Source organism: Pleurodeles waltl, chromosome 10 (assembly GCF_031143425.1).
Source record: "Pleurodeles waltl isolate 20211129_DDA chromosome 10, aPleWal1.hap1.20221129, whole genome shotgun sequence".
Classification (NCBI taxonomy): Eukaryota; Metazoa; Chordata; class Amphibia; order Caudata; family Salamandridae; genus Pleurodeles; species Pleurodeles waltl.
Window position 1 is genome coordinate 179,060,466 of NC_090449.1, and position 23,876 is coordinate 179,084,341.

The window sequence follows — 23,876 nt, forward strand, 5'->3', positions numbered from 1 at the left end:
GGTACACAGTGCAATTTGCATCCGAGGGCATTCACATTTGCGTAAACCAAAGATCTTATGAGAATACTACAGCAACCCTCCAAGATCTTTAAGTAAAAATGTATATGAGTTTTCTACTCCATATATTCTCTCAATCTCATTGAGTACATATATCTCCTGTTCTTCAGCAGAGTGGTCTAGTTTTACCATGAACTATGCTTGATCTTTCTTTCCTAAAACAGAAACACTGTTCTTTGCACCATACTTTCACATCTTTTGCTCTCTATTTAAAAGTGAAAATTTCCAAACAGCACTGTTTTGAAGCCCACAATTTTTGTTTCTCAAGGAATCAGCGGATCAACTTTTGATTCAGACATTAGTTTAAATTTTGACAACAATCCATGGAGATTCTAGTTCTACATCTACCGCCCTCACTTCAAATATGGATTTTCCTTTGTCTTTTATAATCAATGTCCATGATGAGTACCCTTATTCCCACTGTCTCCGTCTTCTGACTCCAATGGTGCTGTCCTTTCCTTCAAAAGAAAGCAATGCATTTAGCAGAGATGGCACAAAATGAGAATGCTATAAAATTCAAAACTGGGATAGAGTATGTACAGCATAACTGTGCATGGCAGGGGCGAGAGTTATAGTTACCTTTGGGAACAAGCTAGAGTTACTTGAGGTAACTAAATATATATATTTTTTTTTTTAATCCCTAGAAGTCGAACAAAAGCAATATTAGAAAAATTTGAGAATACCTGCAAGCTGAAAACTACTCACCCTAACCTAAATTAACTGCTTAGTTGTGACTTTAACAGTATCTAATCACAACTCGTAAGGAACCAGTCAGTCAGCATTTTAAATCATTCATGGTTTATACCATCTCAAGTAGGCCCTAATCAGAACAGGGACAAACTAAGTTAGACCGTCATTGAAATGTTATATTTTATTGATCTCTGAGAATTAAATGGACACCTTACAGGAGATCAACCAACTGTGCAAACACTAATCTCTTCAAGTTCTGAAACATTACTAGATTACTCCATTGTAAGCCTAAAAATGCTTTAAATTATAAGCAACTTTCATGTAGAGCTGCGTGTGGAAACTGACCATCTCCTGCAAATTACAGCTTTATATTACAGCTCAAAACAAACAAGTCACTTTAGAAAAGAGCTTCATAACTCAACCATACTCATTTGCCTTAAAAAAAAAATGGAAAGGTCCAAATCACCAATACTCAAAGTCGGTCTTACAACAGAGTTCAAAAGAAGAGGAAGCCATTCAGCCCAATTTACTAAACTTGTAACTAATCTACTCGAACAACTTCCCAAATAAACATTCACAATGGGGACAAGACTCAGACTTTTGCCCAGGACAAAATAATTATTTATAAAAGACCTAGAGAAGAAAAAATGATTAAATAAATAACTGATATTACTTAGGACAGGGGGGGCTCTAGGACCAAATGGCAAACCACTGGCACATTTTAAAGCTAATCCTGAATTTTGGTCAAAAGCCGTAAACAGCACGATTAACAACTTTTTGGCTACTGAAAGTATCCCAGAAACTTCAGGAGGGACCACTGTTCATCCAGTTTATAAACAAGGCGCCACGGGGGGGGGGCAACTAAACATAGGCTGATATTCTTTGAAGGTACTGAAGCAAAGCTCTTCTCAAGTCTTCTAGTAAAGGAGCTCGAAGACTGGGAAGGCCACCTCAGCCCTGGTTCCAACCAAATCATACAGGCTTTTGCTCAGGAAGCAGCAGTACAAAAACATTGTCTGACGCAGTCATTACAGAGGATTCGTTCAAAACAAAACAAAACTCTATTACATGCTCTGTGGTCTTAAGATTTGCATTTGACAGGGTCTCGAGAAGTACTCTAGGGTCAAAACTGAACTGCAGGGGAATTCCCCAACACTTATGTGCTATCGAACTCCTTTACTATTACAAGACCTCGGTAAGAGTGAGCTAGGGAATGGCTCAATAACAAAGTAAATTCCAACATGGGATGAATTAAAACAGGGATGCGTAATGGCTCCCATTTCATAAACCTTTTTATCGCCAATCTAAAGAATACCTTGGATGCAGTAAAATCAAGCCCCTGGCTGTCCCTCAAGCCTATTACTGGCTTACAATATGTGTACAACATAGTACTCTTCAGCTAGACTCCAATAGGGCTAGAAGGAATAACATCTGCAGTCTCAGTATGAAAAAAAGAATAATGGGATGGAAAAAATATTAAAAACTCAAGTCTTGATTTTTGGCTCTCAATAACTTTGGTTCCCACAGGAGAAATTGGTAACAAGGTACACTTAGAAATACTTTTTGACAACTGCAACAATGTCAAACCACATCTTGACTGCAAAGACAGAAAGCTAAATTACAACTTTTCTAATTCAAATCCCTGCATACCATTTTAACGATCATTCACTTCTTTCTATTCTTAAAGTTATTAACACTAAGCTAATACTCATCCTCAGTTACAGGCCTGAAATGATGCATGAGCAGAACTAAAATTATTTGCAAATCATTCAGGCCAGAGTTTATAGGCGCATATTCATTTTGCAACCAAATACTTCCCAGGCACAGTCACCTAGAATTTGGTCTTGTAAAACAAGAATCAATCTGCTGTGAACATGCATTAAATTTGCAAAACATTATGAGAAGCCCAGGAAATTTCCCTAAGCTCTCATTTATCAGCAGAAATGAACAGAGTTAACAAGCACTGGCAAAGACAATAGGTCTAGCTTACGCAAAACTGTTAACTTTGTCTAGGTATTTTATTCCTGTTGCACAGCAGCACGGCTAAAAGTTCAGGAAAAAAATAGAAGGGGCTATCAAAACTGGGACAGGGCTGCAAGGACAGAACAATTCACTACAGGTGAAAGGGATTGGGGCAAGCAATAACAAGGGGCTGCTGGGGCAGGGCAAACACCGACAGGTGGAGGGGTCATGGGGACAGCGGTCAAGCAACAATGCTGGAGGGGGTGAGGAGGGGTGGGTCATAGGGGGAGAGGCGAGTGGGGGAGACAGACATGATATTCAACAATTCTGAGCAAGAAGATGGGAGACAGCCTGCAAACTCCTACATTGTTACGGAATGCCGCAAGTAAAACAATTTTAAAAAAAATACCTCCAATAAAATGCAAGCAATGGAAGGACAAAGTAGCAGTACTTAGGCAAAGCTGCAGGGGAAGGATAAAAACACTAACAGGAGTCGACATATGCTAATCAAACCAAAGAGCAAATAAGACTGACAATAAAGATACCCAATGGTAAGCAATGGGCAGGCTTTAATCCCCCTTCAAGCTAACAAGATGTGTTGCAAGCATCGAAGGAGAGACCGTGGTAAGATTACCTACACCCTGCACTGTCCCCCTTATCCCACTGGAAATCAGCAGCTACATAGGCATTTAAAAAAATAAAATGCTGTAAATAAATCTTTGAGGATACACTCATATTTACAGGATAAATATCAGTTTGCTAGGAACGCTAGGACAGTAAATAAACACCCATACACACCTAACCTACCATCAATATTTGGGTACCTTTTATTCACCACACATCAAGATAAAGTTTCTGAATTATAGTCTGAGCAGCTGCTGGAAGAAAAATTAGATTCCACACTGAAAACAGTTGAGGCCACCTGCAATAGCTCCAAGGATACAATAAACTAAATAATACATATCCACCGTTTTGAAAGCTGCACATACACACTTTCTGCGAATACACTTTAATGCCTTACAAATAAAAACCTGCAGACAGGCCCAGATTCATGAGCATGAGTGTATCACATCCACAATTAACTAGTGTAGCTTTGTGAAATTTAAGGCTCAAGTGATAAGTCTTATAACGCCATATTGAATGCACCCAGCCTGCTGGGGCACAGATTGGCCCATTCAATTGTTCTTTTAAAACGTACTAACAAATGCTACACAGTATATGGTTTTAAATACAATGTTTTTAATCATGATAGTATTCATCCATCTTAATAATGCATACTTATATGTCCTTCTTTCGATTTTTGTAAAGGGTTTTTAATAATGCAAACAAAGATCTCTCTGCCTTTTAGTAAGGTACATGGTTTCTCAACCTTTCCTTCCTACATACTTTCCTTTTCTTGTATATTCTCTGATTTCCGTTTGTGTTCAGTTGTGTTTAACAATGACTTTGCAGCTACCATGAACAGTTAACCCCGGATACTGAACGAAAGAGCTTAGGCATTCACACTACTAAAAGTAAGGCATCAGATAAAAAAAGATTAGCTCTTTATACCTTGAAGCTGAATTTTCTAAACAGCCTTTAGCAGTTACAACAAAGCCAAAATATATATTTTCAAATATGGGTTATATGAACACTTTTACTTCATAACCTTTTTAATTACCATTGTGTGTGAAACCCGGCCCTCATTACACCTGCAAGATCCTCTTTTTTGACCTTCTGACAAAGGAAGACAAATTGATATTGTCAAACATTTATTCTACAACAAGGATGAATAATGTACATGGGATGCATCTCATATGAGTTTGATCAGGTCAAGATTTGCCTCATATTGTTGCAGACTTAATGATGCTCCATAAAACCTACTTTGTCTTTATTTATTACTAACAGAACTATTTTCCAAAGCCTTTGCTGATGTTTTTTGTGAATATTATTGCACTGTATTACTAAGTGAAGTTCTGTGATTAAATATTTCAGTTTTCCTCTTAGGTTTTAATATTAGGACTTTTACAGAGGATTCCACTTCAGGTACAGAAAGTTTCTTTCTAATTGAGGTTTTAGATATTAACAAAAGAATGAAGAATGAGTTATACTGTACCGTGCAAATAACGGAGAAAACTATCCAGCTCAACCACCACTTTTTGAACAGCAGATATTTTACAGTTTCTACTATATTTTAAATTATTATTAAGATAAGCATTTCATCTGAAACTGTGAAGAAGATTATTTTCTTATCAAACTCTACATTTTACTTTATTATCTCACCATACATAATTTGGTACATCATAAACTATTCATTTAAGTCCATTGTGCTACTCATCAGCCTACCTTGCTCCTCAAAGTCAATGTGTATGTTAGATTTTCCTATAAGATTCCTTCAAAATGTATCTGGTAAGTAATGTGTGAAAGCAGAGGACCTCTCATTACTATTTGTAAAGTGATTTCTGATTTCTATTATTTATTCATTCATCTCCTTACTGCTTGCTCATTCCAGCGGCCATTTGCCTTCAATTGGTGATTCTCGTCAAATGAATCCTCAGTCTATATTCCTGGTCAATATAAGACTGGAGAAAGAACAAACTATCAGACTATTGCTGCTTAACTTTCATTCCTTACCTGCACACAGACTAAATATTCATTCATTGTTAAATGACTATGCCCCAGAGGCTCTGTTTTTGAACGAAACTCGGCTCTCTTGAGGATTCCACTCCTGATACAATTATGTCCCTTCCCTCAAATTACTCCCTATAGCACCTAGATAGACCTCAGAGAAGAGGAGAAGGAATTGGAATAATTTACAAAAATTCTATTCACTGCCGTTCCCATCCCCTCTGTATCCCAGACTGTGAAAGCCTGGCCTTCTTTTTGTCAATAGATGCCAGCTTTACTTTTTCTGTTATCTTAATTTACCGTTCTCTGGGCCCCCATGGTAGGTTTTTGCAGGCTCTGCCTGACTGTGTGGCAGAGTTTGCTTGTAAATATTACAATTGTGCCATTTAAAGGGATTTTAATATTCAGGTAGAGGAACCTCACAATGCTCCCGCCAAAACCTTACTCACAGATTTAGCAGCCTTGGATTTATCACAACTGATATCCTTCCCCACTCACCTTCATGGTCATACAATCAACCTAGCGTTTAGTAATATTCCTAAATTACTAGCCCAGGCTCCTCTTCCTTTGGTTTTGTCGAACCATTTTGTAATTCTTTTTACTGTGCCCACCCAACCTCCTGTAAATCATCAGCCTTGTGCAAAATTAATGGGACATCAGTGGTCAAAGCTGAAGAAGAACGAATGGATGGACACATTAACAAACCAGTTTGCCTCCTCCACTATTCCCCAACACTATACAGCTGAGGGTTTTAACAAATGGATTTTGGAATCCCTAGATATTATTCTACCCACTAAAACTATGGTTAAGACCTTTTGGAAAAAGAACTCATCTTGGTTTACTCCTCATCTGCTGGAGTTAAAAAAGAATGTAAGCGGATGGAGAGTAAGTGGAGGAAATCTTATGATCCTGGTCTCAAAAGAGATTATAGGAATATGATTTGGTCTTTCCACTCGGAAATTAAGGATGCACAAGCCTCCCATTATACCTCCAGGATCGAACGATCCTCACACTCTCCTAGAGAGATATTCTCTATCTTTGAGGAAATAACTAAGCTTCCTCCGGTCAAGAACATAGTAGAGGGCTCTCAGGCACACAGTAATGACTTAGCCTGTTTTTTTCAAAAGAAAATTCCTGACGTCTAAGCAACTCTTCCTTATAATTCTTGCACTGAGGATGAGTTTGTCCTTCATCCTGACGATCAGCCCCCTCAAGCCTCACTCTCAGCTTTCCAGCCTCTGACTAAAGATCTAGTAGATAAATATCTGGGCTCTATAAAATCCAGATCTCCTCTGGACCCTTCCCCCCCCTCCCTTCTATTTTAACTCTGGGATCCCAAGTTATATCACCAGTGCTAATGAACATTTTGAATGACGTGTTACATGGGCATGTCCCACAACAATGGAAACAGGCTGTGGTTAAGCCTCTATTAAAAACAAAAAAAAACAACCTTGACACAGCTTCACTATCTAACTCTAGACCAATTGCTCTTCTTCCCATTGTGTCAAAAAATAATAGAGAAACATCAACTCTCAGGTTTTCCAGAGGAATATAATCTTCTACATAATACCCAAATGGTATTCAGACCGCTCCTCAGCTCCGCAACAGCCTTGTTGGCAGTCACTGAAGACACTAGACAACATGTGGATGCTGGTGGATATGCAGCAATCATTTTATTAGATCTAAGCGCCGCTTTTGACACAGTAGATCATAAAGTTCTTCATCGCTGAGCCTCTCAAATGGGAATTGAAAGTACTTGCCTCAATTGGCTTTCCTCATATCGGAGTCAAAGAACTTTTCAAGTCCTGGATCAGTCCCATTATTCCGATACTTTCCCGCTGACCTGTGGGTTCCACAGGGTTTTTCATTAAGCCCTAGGCTCTTAAATATTTATATGGCCCCCAGGAAAAGATCGTTGAAGCCCATGGATTGTCTCTTGTGTCTTATGCTGATGACACTCGATTGTTTTTTTTCTTTTTCTACTGGGACCAGCTCGGATATTGCCACCCTCTCTTCATGTCTATCCAATGTCGCTAAATAGATGGCGAACAGCAAACTCAAGTTAAATGAGGAGAAAAAAAAAAAAAAAAAAAAAAAAAAAAAAAAAAAAAAAACAGGGAGGTTATGTTGGTAGGACATTTTTCATTTTTGAAGCCCCCTGCCTTAGACTCAGCTGGACTAAATGACCTTCCCTTGCCCAAAGATAAAATAAAGAGTCTAGGTTTTTGGCTGGACTCTCGCCTCACAATTGAATGCCACTCGAAGAAATTGGCGGCTACTTGCTTTTATTTACTGAGGGCCTGTAGGAAGATTTTCACATTTCTTCCCTTTGTAACTAAAAGGTTCATTGTCCAGGACCTGATACTGTCGCGCCTAGACTATGGGAATGTTTTGTTCTTCAGTTCTCCTTCCTATGTGCTAAAGAGACTACAGGTGGTGCAGAAAGCTGCTGCCCGCCTTCTAACGGGTACCCCGAGACACCACTCGGCTAATTCTGCTCTGTGTTCCCTTCACTGGCACCCCATTGAGCAGCGCATTAACTTTAAAGCCGCCTGATATGTGCATTGTGCACTCCACAATAGGGGTCCGGCCTTTCTCAGGCATATTATAACTGCTTACAACCCCCAGAGATCACTCAGATCTTCCTACGCTTATTTGATCAATACATTTCGGTTTAACAAAGTAAGATGGGGAAGCAGGTCGTTTGCCTTCAAGGTGGGTCACCTATGGAATTCTTTACCACTGGAGCTTCGATCAGAAAACTCAGAACTTCAGTTTCGTAAAAAGCTCAAGACCTTGGTTTGTTCTTTATAGCCTGTCTGCTCCATCTGTTCAATGGTCCTGCATTAGCGCTGGGAGGCCTCCAGGTAGCCATGCATTTTACAAATATCTAATAATAATCTGCACTTCGTGTAAATGTGATTATGGAATAAAGAATGTGTTTTTTGGATGTACGATATTTAAAATATATATATTATTATCTACAAATAAACTCAGCAGAGTGGTTGGGAAAAATAGATAAGACAGAGAATGGTCAAAGTAGAAAAACCTTTCAGATTAAATGTTTTATATTAAATTTAAAACGATAAATGCTTGGAGAATACAGCAAAGCAACAGGTATTAGGTCTAATCTCAAATGTTTTAATAAAATATGAAGCACATTCAAGTTGCTCAGGCAATGCGTACCGTCTCCTGTCACAGATGCAACATAAAGAAGAGAAATATATATTTAACAAATCTTTCATACTTTTCCGCTATCCCTGCCCTTTACGATAAATGCAATACCTACTCTCACTCAATACAACAATTCTTCACAACAGGACTCTAGATCTGTTCAGAATTCAGTGTTATTGTACTGTTTTAAGCCAGACAAAGGAGAATATGTTCAGAATATACTTTGCCAAAATAAGTGATAATTTAAAAAGGTGAGCAAGTAAAATGTGGAGTGGACATTAGCATTTAGGTCAGGGATTTTGAACACCTTTTAACAACTTCACGATTAGCGTAGACAACCAACAACGCACTACTACGTTCTCCAGCAAGATACTACCATTTTGTGGAAGACCACTCCTTTGTCAAAACTCCTTAGTCATTCAGCTCATTTTCTATCACTTTCCCTCACTGCAAGCTTGGAGAAACCTTATAATAGTGTAGAGCACAACACAAATAACCAGCATAACTTTGATATAATGGGTAATTGAGATCAACATATGTTACCAGGTTCAAAAGCCGGAAGTGTTTCAGGCATATTCTGTGCCAAATACTAGAAGCAAACAAAATAGTTCTTTTAAAAGGAACAGATTTGCTAGCTTGATCAGTGGCTCTTATCACTGCATTTTTGTTTCTTATCTAAACCAGAAATTATAAGAGAATGTTTAGCAACAATCCGCCATCTTTAGAGGATCCTTAACCTGCAATCTTTTTGCCGATGGAAGGGCAAGCTGCACAACTCACACATGTATTTTAAGCAACTATTTCAAAATCGAAACCCAGCCATTACTTCATATCAGGATTTCTAGCATTGTTTTTGCCTTTTACTCCCTTACAAAATGCACAAACTGTCCATGTGCATTATCATAGGTGAAGCCAGTTGAGAGTCAAACCACAGATGTGTGTAAAGCACTGGTCTCACCACCTAATAATTTTTAACATACATCGAACTTTGACTTAAACAGGATGCGAGTGAGCACCTGCAGGCGAAAAGAAAACAGTGATTAAAATACTGATTTGTTTATGAAAATGTTTGTTCGTTTATTTTGATTTGTTTACAGTAATATGCACTGGAACACCACTACTTGAATCATACACAAGAACAATTTGTATAGTGCTTTGCTATCATTAGCATAGTCTTGCAATGTTTACAGAACCTATGTGCCTACAACAGTTATGGGGTTCTCTCTGAGTGATTGGGGCTGCTCTCTAACCATGGCTCGCTATCAAAACGTAGTAATTAGGCATTATGAAAGCTAGTAACAACGTCCACGTGAAAAGTCGGTGTGGCTTTCATATCAATTTTTCAGATTAGCAATTTCACAAAACTAAGAAAATACAAGTCAACTACAACAACCTTTATTGTGTGATTACTTAAAATATTTGCAAAATGAACACATAATGTACCAAGTTACAAACATCAGCTAAAAATACAAATAGTGCGCCACTGTTTAAACAATAATCGCCCTTCTGGGTTTATAAAGTCATTAAAATTGAGGCCTAATAAAGTTAAAGGAAAATGAGAGGTGCAGCAGTAGATATCAGGGCTTGGTATATTCCTTGCATCCTACTTTAAAATAAGATATTAGTTTATATCGGTTAAACAGTTTAAAAGTTAAGTCCGCTCGACATGCTGTTTTAATTTAATTTTGCTTGCAGTTGTGAAATATATTTCCTGAATTTGGTCAGCTCTACTGGCTCTTTTAGAGCGAATACCAAAGTTCTAACTGGCTCTTTTAGAGCGAATACCAAAGTTCTAGCCTCAGAGCAAGATCTTATGCCATAGCGAAGGAAGTGAGAGAGGTTTTTGGAGGGTGTGGGTCTCATTCGTTTGTAAAATTTCCCTTACGACTCGGAAATAGGGCTGGATAAGATGACTGTCCTGCTGGTGTGCCGGGGGTGAGGTGCTAGTTTAGAAAGTAAGCCCTACTTCAGCTGATGCTTCAGTTGGTGCTTTCGTTAGAGCCTGGCCTGTGGAATTAGCTTGTGCTGTGTCTCGCGTTGATGGCCTGGCTATGCCGGCGCTTTGCAGGGCTGTTTTCCATTCAATAACAATGGAGGACAGAACTTCTCGTAGAGATGACAATTTGTCCACAATCACCATGCAGGCACATGCGCATGTAGATTAAGTGCTGCCCAATGTTACGGAGTCGATGTTTAACTCTCTTTGTTCTAAGGCTGTAAATTTTGATTCCAGTTTATGAATGGATTTGGCTAATGCATATATGATATCTAGTTGCATTTCAAGCTTGCTGATTGCCAGGTGAGCGTGTTTATTGCGGTTGTCAGAGTGGTGTTGACTGATGCCAGCAAACCCGATTGGTCTGTATCCATTCTAAGTTCCTAGATGCTTGTTCTTTCCTGGGTGTTTGGTGGATCCGTCCGGCTCAGGGTGTAGGGCGAGTAGTGTTGATTATTGAAGGGATCTATGTGCCTCTTTTCATTGCTGAACCTCAGCCTGCCATCTCGCTCAATAGTGGGTTTGTACTCTGACTCAGATTGTCCTCTCTGTCCTGGTCTGGGGTAGCAAGTTGGCTTTCCTAGTTGGCAGGTATCTCCCGATGGAGTCTGTGATGGTTGACAGTGCAGGATGAAGCGGCGCATGTGCTGTATTCCTGTGTTTTTTGAGCTGGCTGAAGGGTTTCCTTGTTTGGGGTCCAGGACAGGGTGGCCATGGTGCATCCATGGTCGAATTGAGTAGGTAATCCTTTATTACCGGTGGGGTGCTATCTATAATACTGTTGGGCGATATTTCGATGATTGTGTCAACCTTCAGCTGGACCGACCCATTTGTATGGTGGAACTTAGGGATCCTTTATGCACTGTTCAGCCCCTATCTTGGCCAGGAATTGCTTTTGCACGCAGGATAGTCTTCGGCTGAAGTGAGGTTTTTTGAAACCCTGTTGAAAAAAATCTAAAGGTGATCTTTGAGCTAGTCTGCACTGTTTTGTTGTTACTGCCTTGGTGCTGTTCCTAATCAGGTGGTTTTCCTTTGCTGAATACTGGTTTTGCACCTTAATGCTTTGATGATGGTTAACCAGTTCATTTTTGCATAGATTCTGGTCTGCGAGAAGCTGCAGCCCAGATGCCCTGTGCCTCCATAGCTGTGTACTGATTGAGCATGAAACCTGAGGTCACCTCCCGGAACTTCCTTCTGGTGGGGTTTTGACAGTCTCTTGTGCGGCCTCAGATTGAAAGTCGGGTTGGAAATATGTCTTGCCATTGAATACCTTGCTTTCAGATCAGTTCGTCGGCGCAAAGATAACAGGTTTGATATTTTCCAGGTGCGTAGTGGCAGGTGTGGCATTTTAAGTTGGTATGAGGGCCTTCCTGGCTCGCCCTAATGCCCCTTGGTTTGCCCCTAGTTTTGCACAAGGTGAACGGAGGGAGGGGGGGAGGGGGGAGGGGATGGTGGACATTGCTCAGCTGTCGTATTAGTTTGAGGATGAGATTTGAGATTTGAATTGGGGACCTAAGTGGCAGTTGAGGAAAAATTGAAGAAATGTTCTCTGCAGATCTTGCGTGGTCATTATGATTATGTGCTGCTAGTTGTCCAGCTATCTAGCAGCGTGGCAAATGCCCAGGGGGAAGCCAAGGAGAATCCAGGGTTTAGAGCCCCAGGAGAGACTGGCTAGGTGGCTGACTAGGTGGAGATAGAACAGGTGGGCGTTCTGCTGGCGTGGTGGTTGAGGGGAGTTGGGAATGAGGCTCACCGGCTTGTCAGCAAGCTGCACCCAGCACTAGCCGGGCCACCTCCGCTGGGTTCTGGGGGTGCAAGCTTAGCCGAGGCTGACTACAGCCTCAGCACTCCACGAACCGCTCCCCCTAGGCTGCCCATGACACCCCAAATGCCCGCTCACCTTGCCCCTGTCTCTCAGTAGTCCGGTGCTCCGCCTCTCCTCCAACCACCATCACACCAGATTTCTAATCTGCTGTCCCCAGGCGGGTGGGTAGGTCTCTGGAGAAGTCCACAGGTGGTGCAGTGATAAGTTTCAAGGTGGATCTGGGGATCTCTGGGGGTCCTGCACAGTGAAATTTTGCAGGGTGTTGCTGGGTCCCGGCAGCAATTACATGCAGCCTATGTACCTGCACGCCAGAAATAAGGGTCAGGCCCGGCCTGATTGAGACAATAGCCCACCCAGTGAAGAGGGTTTCTTGGTGTCGGCCGAGCAGAGGTGATGCAGGCACCGGTCAAGGCACGGGTCAAAGCTGCAAGCCACGAGCAGCCCGCAGCCTGCGACCCGGCTGTGATCAACAACGCCTCTCTCCATCTCTCTCTGTCGCTGCCTCGCACTCGTGAGCATCTCTCGCAGTCTACGTCTAACTTGCAGCGGCTAGGCTTGGTTTGGGACAACTTTGTTCTGACACAACAGCTGTCAAACTTGACAAATTAGGTTGAAGCAAGTTGTTTTTCAGAACTCTGTTCGTGCCTGTGCTGATTCTGCCAGCACTGACATACAAGTCATCCTCCCTAGAAGAATCAATTCTTGGCTTGAGCATGACTAAGTCAAAGCAATCCGGGGATCACACTTGAAGGCACTGACATCCCAGCAATTCAGCTTGGTAGTGCACAATGTGCCGGGCAGGAACGAGGAAATCAGTAAAGGGAAACAAGCAGTAGCAAAGCCAGTAGGTCTCACGTTTGCAAGAGCTATTGTCTTTGCCAATGTGTTTTAGCAATGTTGTTCACCAGCATGGTTGGTGTTCAGCATGTCTACTAGTTAGTACAATAGAGAAGAGTGACATGGAGTGTCAGAGTGAAGTGGCTGAGAGTGTCATGTACTGTAGTGGCATATTGTGGAGTAGCATAGAGCGACACATATTGGAGTGACGGAGCACAGTGGACTGGTGGAGAGTACATTGGCGAGTATGGTGGCGTAGAGTGCAGTGGCACTGAATTCAGTGGCATACAATGCAGCATTTTAGAATTCAGTGGTGTAGATCAGAGTGGTGCACAGTAGAGTGCAATGGTGCAGAGCAGAGTGATGCAGAGTACGTTGGCACAGAGTAGAATAAATTAGCGTGGAGTAGCACAGAGTAGAGTGGCGTAGAGTGCAGAGTACAGTGACGCAGAGTTGAGTGATCCAGAGTGCAGTGGCGCAGAGGAGAGCTGATTGCCATAGAGGGAAGGAGCACATAGTGGTGTAGAGTATAGTGCCACAGAGTGCAGCAGTGTTATGAAGTAAGGTGGCATAGAGTGGACTAGAGAAGAGTGGCGTAGAGTTCAGTGGCGTAGTGCAGTGTTATAGAGTAGAGTGCAGTGACAGTGTAATTGTGTAGAGCGCAGTGGTTAAGAGTAGAGTGCTGTAGAGTGAAGGGGCATAGAATGGAGTAGATTGGTGTAGAGTGCAGTGGCCTAGAGTAGATTGTTTCAGAGTAGAGTGAAGTGGAAGAGTGGAGTGGTGCAGGGTAGAGTGCAGTGGTGCAGTGTGTATTAGAGTTGAATACAGTGGAATGACATAATGCAGGAGTATGGAGTTGAGAGTTTACAGAGTAAAGAGTATTGGCGTTGACTGTATTGGCATAATGTGAAGTGGCATAGAGTTGTCTAGAGTAGACTGGTGTGACCCAGACTGGAGTAGAGTGCAGGGTTGAAGAGTGCAGTAATGTAGAGTAGAGTGGTGAAGAGTGCATTGGCACAGGGTAGAGAGGCTTAGCTTGAAGAGGCGTAGAGTGGAATGGCATGGAATGGTGTAAAGCGGAGTGGTGCAGATTAGAGTTCAGTGATGTTGAGTGGTGCAAAGTACACTGAAGTGGCATTGAGTGGAGTATGCATGATGTGGTAGCACACTGCAATTACAGAAAACACTTTTTCAATTGAAATTACCATTATTTTTGCACAGACATACAGTTTTACTAATAAAACTATACAGTGCACAGATTAAATGTGTGAAAGTTGCATCACCTGGTTTAGTGAACCATTTTAATCACATTAAAGTATTTGTGTCCAACACACTTCAGAAATAACAGTGTGCTTTATTTGTGTCGTCATAATTCTGATATATTGTGAAATACTTACAAAGTTAATTTATGTGTTGCTGTGTGCTAGAAAAAAAACATATTTCCTATCCCTAGTATCCAGCAAGAGTTATACATAAATTCTCACTTTGAAATCAGAGAAGGAAAAATAAACAAGCGCTCTTGGAAGACAGTGCTTGACATTTGACCTCAGTAAGCAGATGTGCCACGATTTAAAGGCCTGTTAACATAAAGCCAATTCATGGAAGGATTCAGTAAACACGGTTTAGGCAACAGGAGGGACGAACTGAACCAGGACTGCCAAAAGCAAATAAAGCCAGCAAATGGAAAGCCAGAAAGCTTGCATTACAAAGCCAGGTAAGCATTCCCAGGCCAATTATCTTAAAGTCCCCAAGATGTCTTTCGCAAAACCAGACAGCTGCGCTGTCTGGTAGGTTGCGACCCAAAAAGACCTAAAACTCTGACCTGCCCTTCACACTCAATATTCTGGTTTGTACTTCAGACTTTCACAGCAACTCATTGGCCTCTTCTGTGCCTATTAAAACTACCCTCCTAAATCTCCATGACAACGACCTTCTGGACAGCTCAGACAAAATACATATCACCAAATATTCTGAAAGTTCATGCTGTAAATGTCTTGCTTTTTACTACACTTAAAATTAGATCCTTAGCCTGCTTGGTTTAAGCACCTACGAGCTACTGAGATAAGACGTCACTGGCAAATTAAGATGTCAATGGCAAATAAAGACAGTCATTTTGCCAAGATCACACAACGCAATTATGTGGGAACTCAGAATTTGAACTTTCAAGGCTAAAGCCTTTGAGCATCACAGCTGCACTTCCAGTGGTTTAAAGTGCAATTCATTCTGGAAAATATATGCAATACAAACTATTGTCAAATCGTGGATGTGAAGAGCTTGTGATCTGCTGTCTGTAAGGCTTCTGCAAAAACATCTGGTTTTGCAATCACCACGGCCTGGCCATTCAAAAACATACTTGCCATCTGGACCATTTGTAGTCCTTGATAGCACCATTTGGTATTGTTTACAGCTGACGGGTGGGTAACGACACATGGATGGCGATGTACAAATAATCATCTAAGCAGGACAATGACCTTTTACCTCAACGCAATTCAGCATTGCTCGACAACTGCTACATTACAAAATACCCAAATTTGTACATGCGATCAAAGACAATAACAAGCAACCCATACCTAAAAAGGTTGACATGGGCAGATAAAGGTATTGTCGACCAGCTTAAATGGTATCATGGATGAGGTTTAACCAGTGCATAGCTCACTAAAAAAACGGCAATTATTTTGTATACATTCTCCCTACACATATTTCATTGTGAAGGTTTCCTGCGAGGTTTTATTTGAAAAAAAAACATAACAATAATTAGAAGTCATTATCCTATTTTTCAAGCAGGACACATGGGGTGGGGTCCGATAACAAATCACTGATGCACAGCAGCAAGAAGATGAGTTTCTCCATCAAAAGATATCCTCCAAACACTGAGGGCTTCTGTAGTTGTCAACGGGAAGTGTTTATATAGTTGAAGATCCCTAAGTGATGGTCATGTAGTCATGTGAAGCAACATTATGCCTTTTAAAGGACTGCCTCCCTGTTGAGATTCTGTGGTACGAAGTGCGAAGTGTTGTAATCTCTTGTATGCTGAAACATATTTTGTAACTTGCACATACCTTTGGTCTGGCCACCCCATAAACATTTACATGGGATATTAAATGAACATATTTTGAACCTTTTCTTACAAATTCTCTTTTACAACTCTGGCAATCATCAGAACGTTTAACACCTGTCTGACAGAGTTCCACATCAGCCACAGCCAGAACCTTTAACTATCGCCGGTCTTCTAAAACTGCACTTTACAGAAGACAACCTTGGAGCCTACTCTGAGGGCTCTATCACCATGTGCACTAAGCCAGGATCAATTCACGCTCCTGACAAGACATTGCCCAAAAGGCCAAGTCAACATCCAAACGTCTTCCAACCTTTGCAAATACATCTATCTTCTCGTCGTTTACCGTGTCTTTCACTCTCATCTGGGCCTTCAATTGTGCCTCTCACTCCTGATCACGGATCGTCTTTATAGGATAACTCAAAACATCCGCATAGCAGAATGGCACTTTGACAAAACACAATCATTTCTTCTCCGACAGTCGACCTAACCCTGCCTTCTTCAGGATACAATCCTTCCCATCAACTCTGTCCATGCCCCAGACACTGAACTCGAACCCTGCAAATCGCGACTGACTCCCTTCTGCTCTCCAGTTAGCAGGCTGAAGCTGCCACCTGTCCGAGGATGAACCAAAGGTCAAGGGCTAGCCTGCTTTCATGAGGGAGTACAAGTAACCCAGGTGTACTGAATCCTTAAATCAGCCTTGTACTGGGCTGCCTCAAACAATAAAGTTCCGATCTTAAATAGACTTCATCTCCCTTGCTTCCCTGTATATCCCAATGTCATGTTTCTCACCTGCACCTGCTTGCGGAAGTGGCACGGCTCCGACACTCCCCATGATCAGCAACAGGATCCCGAATGTCAGCACTGGTGGCAAGACACGGGACGGTCCCATGATCAAGGTCTCCAGGCGCGCCCCGAGCCGCCGCCGCCGCTGGCTGGCGAATGCAGTCTATGGGGGACGGTCACTGTTACTCCTTACCGCCGGGCGCGCGATGGCTCCCCAAAGCCTCCCGTGGCCGCTGCACATCTGCAGATATAACGCCCGGTGTAAGCATTGTTAACAGCCCACAGAGACCGGTGTCCAAGCGGCAAACACCGCAGCCTCTTTCGTCTTGTATCGCGGGGAACGCTTCCTCAGGCAGCCATTACTCTGACGTCGTGCTATGGGGCGGGACTAAGGCCGAAGTGCACAGTCTTCGTGAAAGACAACCATCATAGCCAATAGAAAATGACAGAACTTTTCCGCTGCCAATGGGCGAGGGTATACGAATGAGTGTTTTTGTGAATAGGTGAGTGGGATGACGTCATGCAGTGAGCAATGATTTAGAGACCCGGAGATATCACGTGATGTCTCCAGCATGACAAAGTGCGTCCGTCCATACTGTGACACCTGTAGCGGCATCTGCAGCAGGTGCAAAGAGCGACAGGAAAAAGGCCAATGGGGAAGCTTAACATACTTACAGGTGCAAAACAAAACCCAACCTGGAGCCTCTCTCTAGCCCACAGGGTGAAAGCGAAATACTCTTTATCTAGGGTTGCCAGGTAACCTCCAGAGCACTATAAATGGAAAAATACTGTTCGAACTCACTATTGGGAAGGGGAAGAGACTAGGTTATGCTGACAGGTAGTTAATGCGATGCACTTGCAGTGCTTCTATTCCCTTTGTCCACTGTGCACCAGATCACCATTTCACAAGTTAATCGTGCACTGGAGACAGGAAGGCCATTCATATCCTTTGTAATGCAGAGTCGGATGGGGATCCTGTGGCATCGTGTGTTAGAATGTAGGACGAAGAAAGTAGTTGTGGAATGGGGGCTTAGAGCGAGGAGGGTGGAATGTTGGGGTGGCAGTTGGAGGTCGGGATTCACAGCTATCTGGCGGTGCCACTCCTTCTACGTATCGTCCAACAAATAAGTTACTGAAGACTCAATGCGTTTGCTTCTATCTTCACATTGGCAACGAGCAGGAAGGTACCTGCAGTGTGAGCATCCGTTTCCATCTTCTGCAAACCCAGTGAGGAAGCTGGCTGTGCGCGTATCCTCATTGCACATCTCTCTACTTCTGCAAGGCCGGTGAGGAAGCCGGCCGTGCGCGTATCCTCATTGCACGTTTATTCATCCAGAAGAATAAAGGAAGTTATCTCGGCCGTAGGCAACAGTAATTTGATGCTTCGTTCATCCATCACTGTTGCCATAACAACGTAACCTAGCGTTGGCTGTGATCTTTGGCAGCCATATTGGAGAACTTTTCCTGCATCGTCACCTGTTGCCTTGACAAGGAAGCTGGTCGTTCCCTGTGCTATTTGACTGGCATTTTCAGAGATTTCGTCCATGTTGTCCTGGCAATGTCATTTGTAGGTCTCACTGAGTTTTATTCACTTTTCATAGAGAATTATGCAACCAAAGTGGAAAATTTTAGAAAAATATTTTTTTTAAATGTTCCGTTTGTATGGGGGCAAGAACAATCAGAATGTTTTGATTGTATCAAGCGTGAAATTGTTCAAGCTCCGTGTTTGAAACCATTTGAAACGAATACGGACTGTGTGATTGCAGTTGATGCAAGTAATTATGGAATTGGTGGTTGTTCTATTGCAAAGAAATGGTTATGAGAAATGGATTGTAGCATGTGCTTCGCGCACGTTATCACAATCAGAAAGGAATTATTCTGTAATTGAGAAGGAATTGTTAGCAGCTTCATGGACTGTAGAAAGGTTTTGAATGTATGTACGGGGGAGAAAGCTCAAATTATGCACTGATCACAAGCCTTGGGTTAATATTCTGCAGCCAGGTGGTGGGAAGAAGTTATCACCAAGACTAGCAAGACTTGCTTCTAAGTTGCAAATGTATTTTTTCGAAGTGGAGTTTATACCCGGAAGAAGCAACTTTATTGCTGACGGTCTGTCCCGATTACCTGTTGCATGATGAATCAGAACAAGTTATGTTATCTGAACAAGAATGGGATCAGGAAACGATGAAAGATAATGAAATGCAAATGGTGAAAAGGTACATAATTAATGGTTGGCCCAGTGAACGTTCATTGAATGGTGAATGTGCAGCTTTATGGAAATTAAAGGATGAACTTAGTTTAGAGGGTGATGAAAATCTAAGGGTTGACAGAATAATTCCTCCGAAGGGGGTACGTGATACTATTGTAAGAAGGAGTCACATTGGTCATAGTGGGATGTCTAAGAACAAGAAGCAAGTGAAATAATTTTTCTGGTGGCCGGGTGGATGTGATGGTCGACCAATTTGTGAGAAATTGTGCTTTTTGTGCACAGAGTGATAAGAGTGTGAAACCTTGTTCCACGCTGTTATTACTAGTTGAATTACCGGATAGACCTTGGAAGAAATTGGCTATTGATTTTATGGGTCCGTTTTCTACTTTACCAATGAGAGAAGCATATGCTATAGTGTTGATTGATTAATTTTCTAAATAACCCGAAGTTGAATTTGTGAGCAAAATTTCCACAGGAACTGTGATAGAAATTTTGGAAAATATATTTTCTAGGGAAGGAGTTCCTGAGACTCTTGTGTCGGATAATGGCGTACAGTTTACTTCTGCGAAAATGTCTGCATTTCTGGAAAGCAATGCTATCAAACATGCAAAGGTGGCTTTATATAGTCCTTCTTCGAATGGTCAGGTTGAGAGGTTTAATAGAGTTGTAAAAGAAACCATACAATTAGCTTGTACATCTGGTATTCCATGGAAACAGGCCCTAAGGAATATGCTCTCATCATACAGAGGGACTCTGCATTCTGTGACCGGGAAGATGCCTTTTGAATTGTTAAGAGGAAGGAAACCGTCTACAGATTTGGTTCCATGTTGGTTAATGGAGAGAAATCGTGTGAAATTTGGGGTACCGTCTGATAAAAAGATGAGGAACAAGGTACTGGATTATCAATTGCGTACCAAATTATGTTGTAATGTCAAATCCAGTATTGATGGATTGAAGGTGGGGCAAAGTGTCCGTGTTAAGATACCTGCAATTGTTGAGAAGGGAAAATCACAATGGTCTTAACCAAGGAAAATTGTGAAAATTTTGAGAAATGCAGTGAAATTGGATGATGAAAGAATGTGGAACATAAGGCGGTTGTCAATATGTAGGAGGGAGGATCCATGTCTTGAGGGTAAGCAAAATGAGAAGTGTTTGGAAGAGTGTAATGGCTATTTGTTTGGGAATGATATTGACGCTGGAGATGCGATGGCCCATCATGAGACACGTGTGAATGTGGACGAGGCTTTGTGACGTAGTGTGAGAGAAAGGAAGACTCCTACAGATTTAAAAGACTATTTAACAGACCAATGATGTGTTCACTTATTTTATGTTGTTCGTTACATTTAACTTTTGAATTCAAATTGTATTTTATGATCTATGTATATACTATGGCAATTGTTCTCATATTTTGTTCCTTTTCATTGACAATGGTATTTTAATTTTGTTGGGGGGAAGGTGTGTGGCATCATGTGTTAGAATGTAGGACAAAGAACGTAGTTGTGGAATGACGGCTTAGAGCGTGGAGGGTGGAATGTTGGGGTGGCAGTTGGAGGTCGAGATTCACAGTTAGCGGGCGGTGCCGCTCCTTCTGCGTATCATCTAATAAAGAAGTTAGTGAAGACTCACTGCGTTTGCTTCTATCGTCACAGATCCCAATTACGCCCAGCCACTCCCAAAGAAGTGCCCCACATCCCTTGATAGTCACTTTCATGGCTCACTATCTGGTTAGTCTCAATGGAATCTGTGTTTTTGTAGTTTTATATAATGTAAACGCGGTCCAAAGGCACTGGAGCAATGCACATGAGCACCAGTTACATTACACAACATCAAATTAATTTTTATTTTAGGTATGGCTACTAAGTGATTTGCCTAGAATTACAATATGTTGAGCAGACGCTAGGACTCAAACTTAGTTACATCATCTGCAGCTCTGACTATAGTGTAACATCCAAATTTATACAACCTTCTCCTTCCCCCGAACAAGGCCTAAAAGACACTTCGGCTGAGGTGATAAAACATGGCCCCTTGCATGACCACTTCTCTTACTCTCCCACTCCCCAGCCTAGTATAGTCTCAGGTAAATGTCTTGTCAAGGGCGGTGTCAAAAATCACACTGCTGCTACTCAAGGGGGCCTTAGGTGGGAATAGCCCAAGGGCACAAAATCACCTAGTCCACCTGCGAGGCCCCTTCATACTTCCACCCTCCCCACACCCACCATGGCGTAACGTGAAGGCCCAGCAGGGGATGACACTGTTTCAGGCAGGCTAGGCCATGCGAGCCAGGGGGGCATGATGAGAATGCTCCAAAGGCTATAGCAACACCTGGCCTCCAGCCTCAAGTTACAGCATGGCAGCGGAGTGCCCATGATACTGGCGCCACATCAAAGTAGCCTGACATGGATGAGAAAGAAATTACGTTTTTTGGCCCTGTTTACAGAGACCCTAAAAAAACGGCCCACTGATGAACTTCAGACACCGGCCCATCAGCCAGGGCCTGACTGCCAATCTTCCCAATCTGACCCTTATGTAATGCCGCTGTAAGGGAAAACAAGAGATATGACCTCCCTAAATGTTTACAAACCAGGTGATAATGTTTTATATAGCCAATAAATCTACTTTACCAGCTTTACATTTGCTTTGCAAAACATATTGTCTCTACTTTGCATGTACCTAAAAATATTTTTCCTTTACTGCAACATTGGCGAAGGTATAATTGCAAACTTGTGTGTGTATGTATATATATATATATATGTACCTATATATATATATATATATATATATATATAGCTTCATGTATGCCATTAATAAAGCATTGTACATGACTCAAGACGGTGTGAACCATTCTATTTGTTACTTCATAGTTGCAGCACTTCTCAACAGGTCTGCTACACTAGCAGGTGACTATAGTAGTCTAAGTGGTATTTCTCCCTACCAAAAGCCCCTGATGTGGGTAAGTGACTGCAAGCACCTGACCCTGGTAGCAGTGGGCACTGTGCTCCTGTATGCAATTCACCCTTTTGTCAGATAATGCCACTTTACATGTAGAAGACAGGCATGTAAACTTCCTTTATAATGCAACTTTCATAGCCCATGTATACTGTGAACCAGTCATAGAACAACAATGAAAAAAGAGGGTGCTGCAAAAATATGTGAGCCAAAAATAAAAGGGCACACGAGCTGGAGGACAGCTGACGGAAAAGGGAGCGGTACCCTGCTCCGAAACTGGTATGGATTAATCTCTATCAGGAACTCGGGAAACTAAGATGAGGAATGTGTAACAGATCTGTATTTCAAAATGGCAATACAAACTGAATTAAAAAAAGTGATCAAGGACTTAACTTTCATCTAGGGAACCCCCTCTGATAGGAAATACGTTTTCAGGTATGTGCACTGGGATAGCTCATGAATAGCTATTGGGTGACAACTCGTATGACTTCTTTCATATTTGCAACAACAAGAAGGTGATGGATGGAATGACTGAATTTATCTCAGCCACTAGCAATCACTCAGGGATGCATCCCAGTCCATAGTTTTTCACAAACCATGTCACCTCAGTTTAGACCCAGCCATATGGGAATCAATCTTGATCTTGCTCCAACGGGAACAGTCCAGTCCGAACTGCAAGGACAGGTCCTCCCTGAACCAGAACATAAGCAACCAGGGGCCAGTTTCACCCCGATTAGGACTCATCAGTCAGGTATAGCTTAGTTCCAATGGCACAGGGAGCACAGGAACCACGTCTCAGCATACCTGTCACACTTAGGGCATCAACTGCCTCAACTACAAGGTGATGGGCAGAATGCTTGAATTCATCTCAGCCATTGGCAGGCACTTGGGACTGCACCCCAGTCCATCATTTTTCGCTCACCACACCACCTCAGTGTGAGCCCAGCCATATGTAAATCAGTCTTGGCCCTTCTCCAGTGGTAACAGTCCATCCCATGACTGGGTCTGCACTGAGGTGGCATGGTGTACAAAATATCGATGGACTGGGATGCAGCTCTGAGTATTTACCATTGGCTGAGATTACTTTGAGCATTCCATCCATCACTTTTTTGTACACTTTAGTGTGTGCTCCTTAGAGGGATGGGTATGTCCATACGTGGGTCCTGTGCACACAGTGTCACTGGAATCATTAGGGCGAAACCAGTCTTAGGTTGCTCTTATTCCAGTAAAGGGAGGACCTGGTATGGCAGTTGATGCTGGACTGTTCCCATTGGTGCGGGGTCTAGACTGATTTGTATAGGGCTGGGTCCAAACTGAGGTGACATGGTGTGCAAAATAACGATGGCCTGGGATGTAGTATCGAGTAATTGCCAGTGGGAAGTGTTGAGTGGTTTCATGCCTGGGCAACAAGGGTGGGAGGCTGTAACATGGTCGGGGCAACCCTGTTCCGCAACAATATCCCGGGACACATAGAACAGTGCCCCAGGGGCGCCTTCAAACACCCAGGAGTGCTGTCGCGGGCCGTCAATCAGGACATCCGGGTTAAGAGGACCGAACGTGAGGAGGATGGCGCATTCCAGGGAGCAGAGGAGGAGAAAGCTGACAACAGGACGGAGCACGACAGTGGGATACCGAACAGCAGCAAAGCAGAAATATCACCTTCTATGACGATACCTGGGAAGGCACCACCGTGGAGGGACCAGATGGACGCCAGAGGGACGTGGCTCAC

General features: G+C 42.4%; 1 protein-coding gene across 1 annotated transcript in view; it reads right to left on the reverse strand.

Annotated features, from left to right (window-relative positions):
• LMTK2 (lemur tyrosine kinase 2) overlaps positions 1-17,376 on the reverse strand; it is a 197,829-nt gene extending 180,453 nt beyond the window's left edge. The window contains exon 1 of the mRNA XM_069210143.1: positions 16,999-17,376. Within this exon, the coding sequence (XP_069066244.1) occupies positions 16,999-17,098 (100 nt within the window). The 5' untranslated portion in view covers positions 17,099-17,376. The remainder of the gene's footprint in view (positions 1-16,998) is intronic.
• Between the last annotated feature and the right edge of the window lie 6,500 nt (positions 17,377-23,876).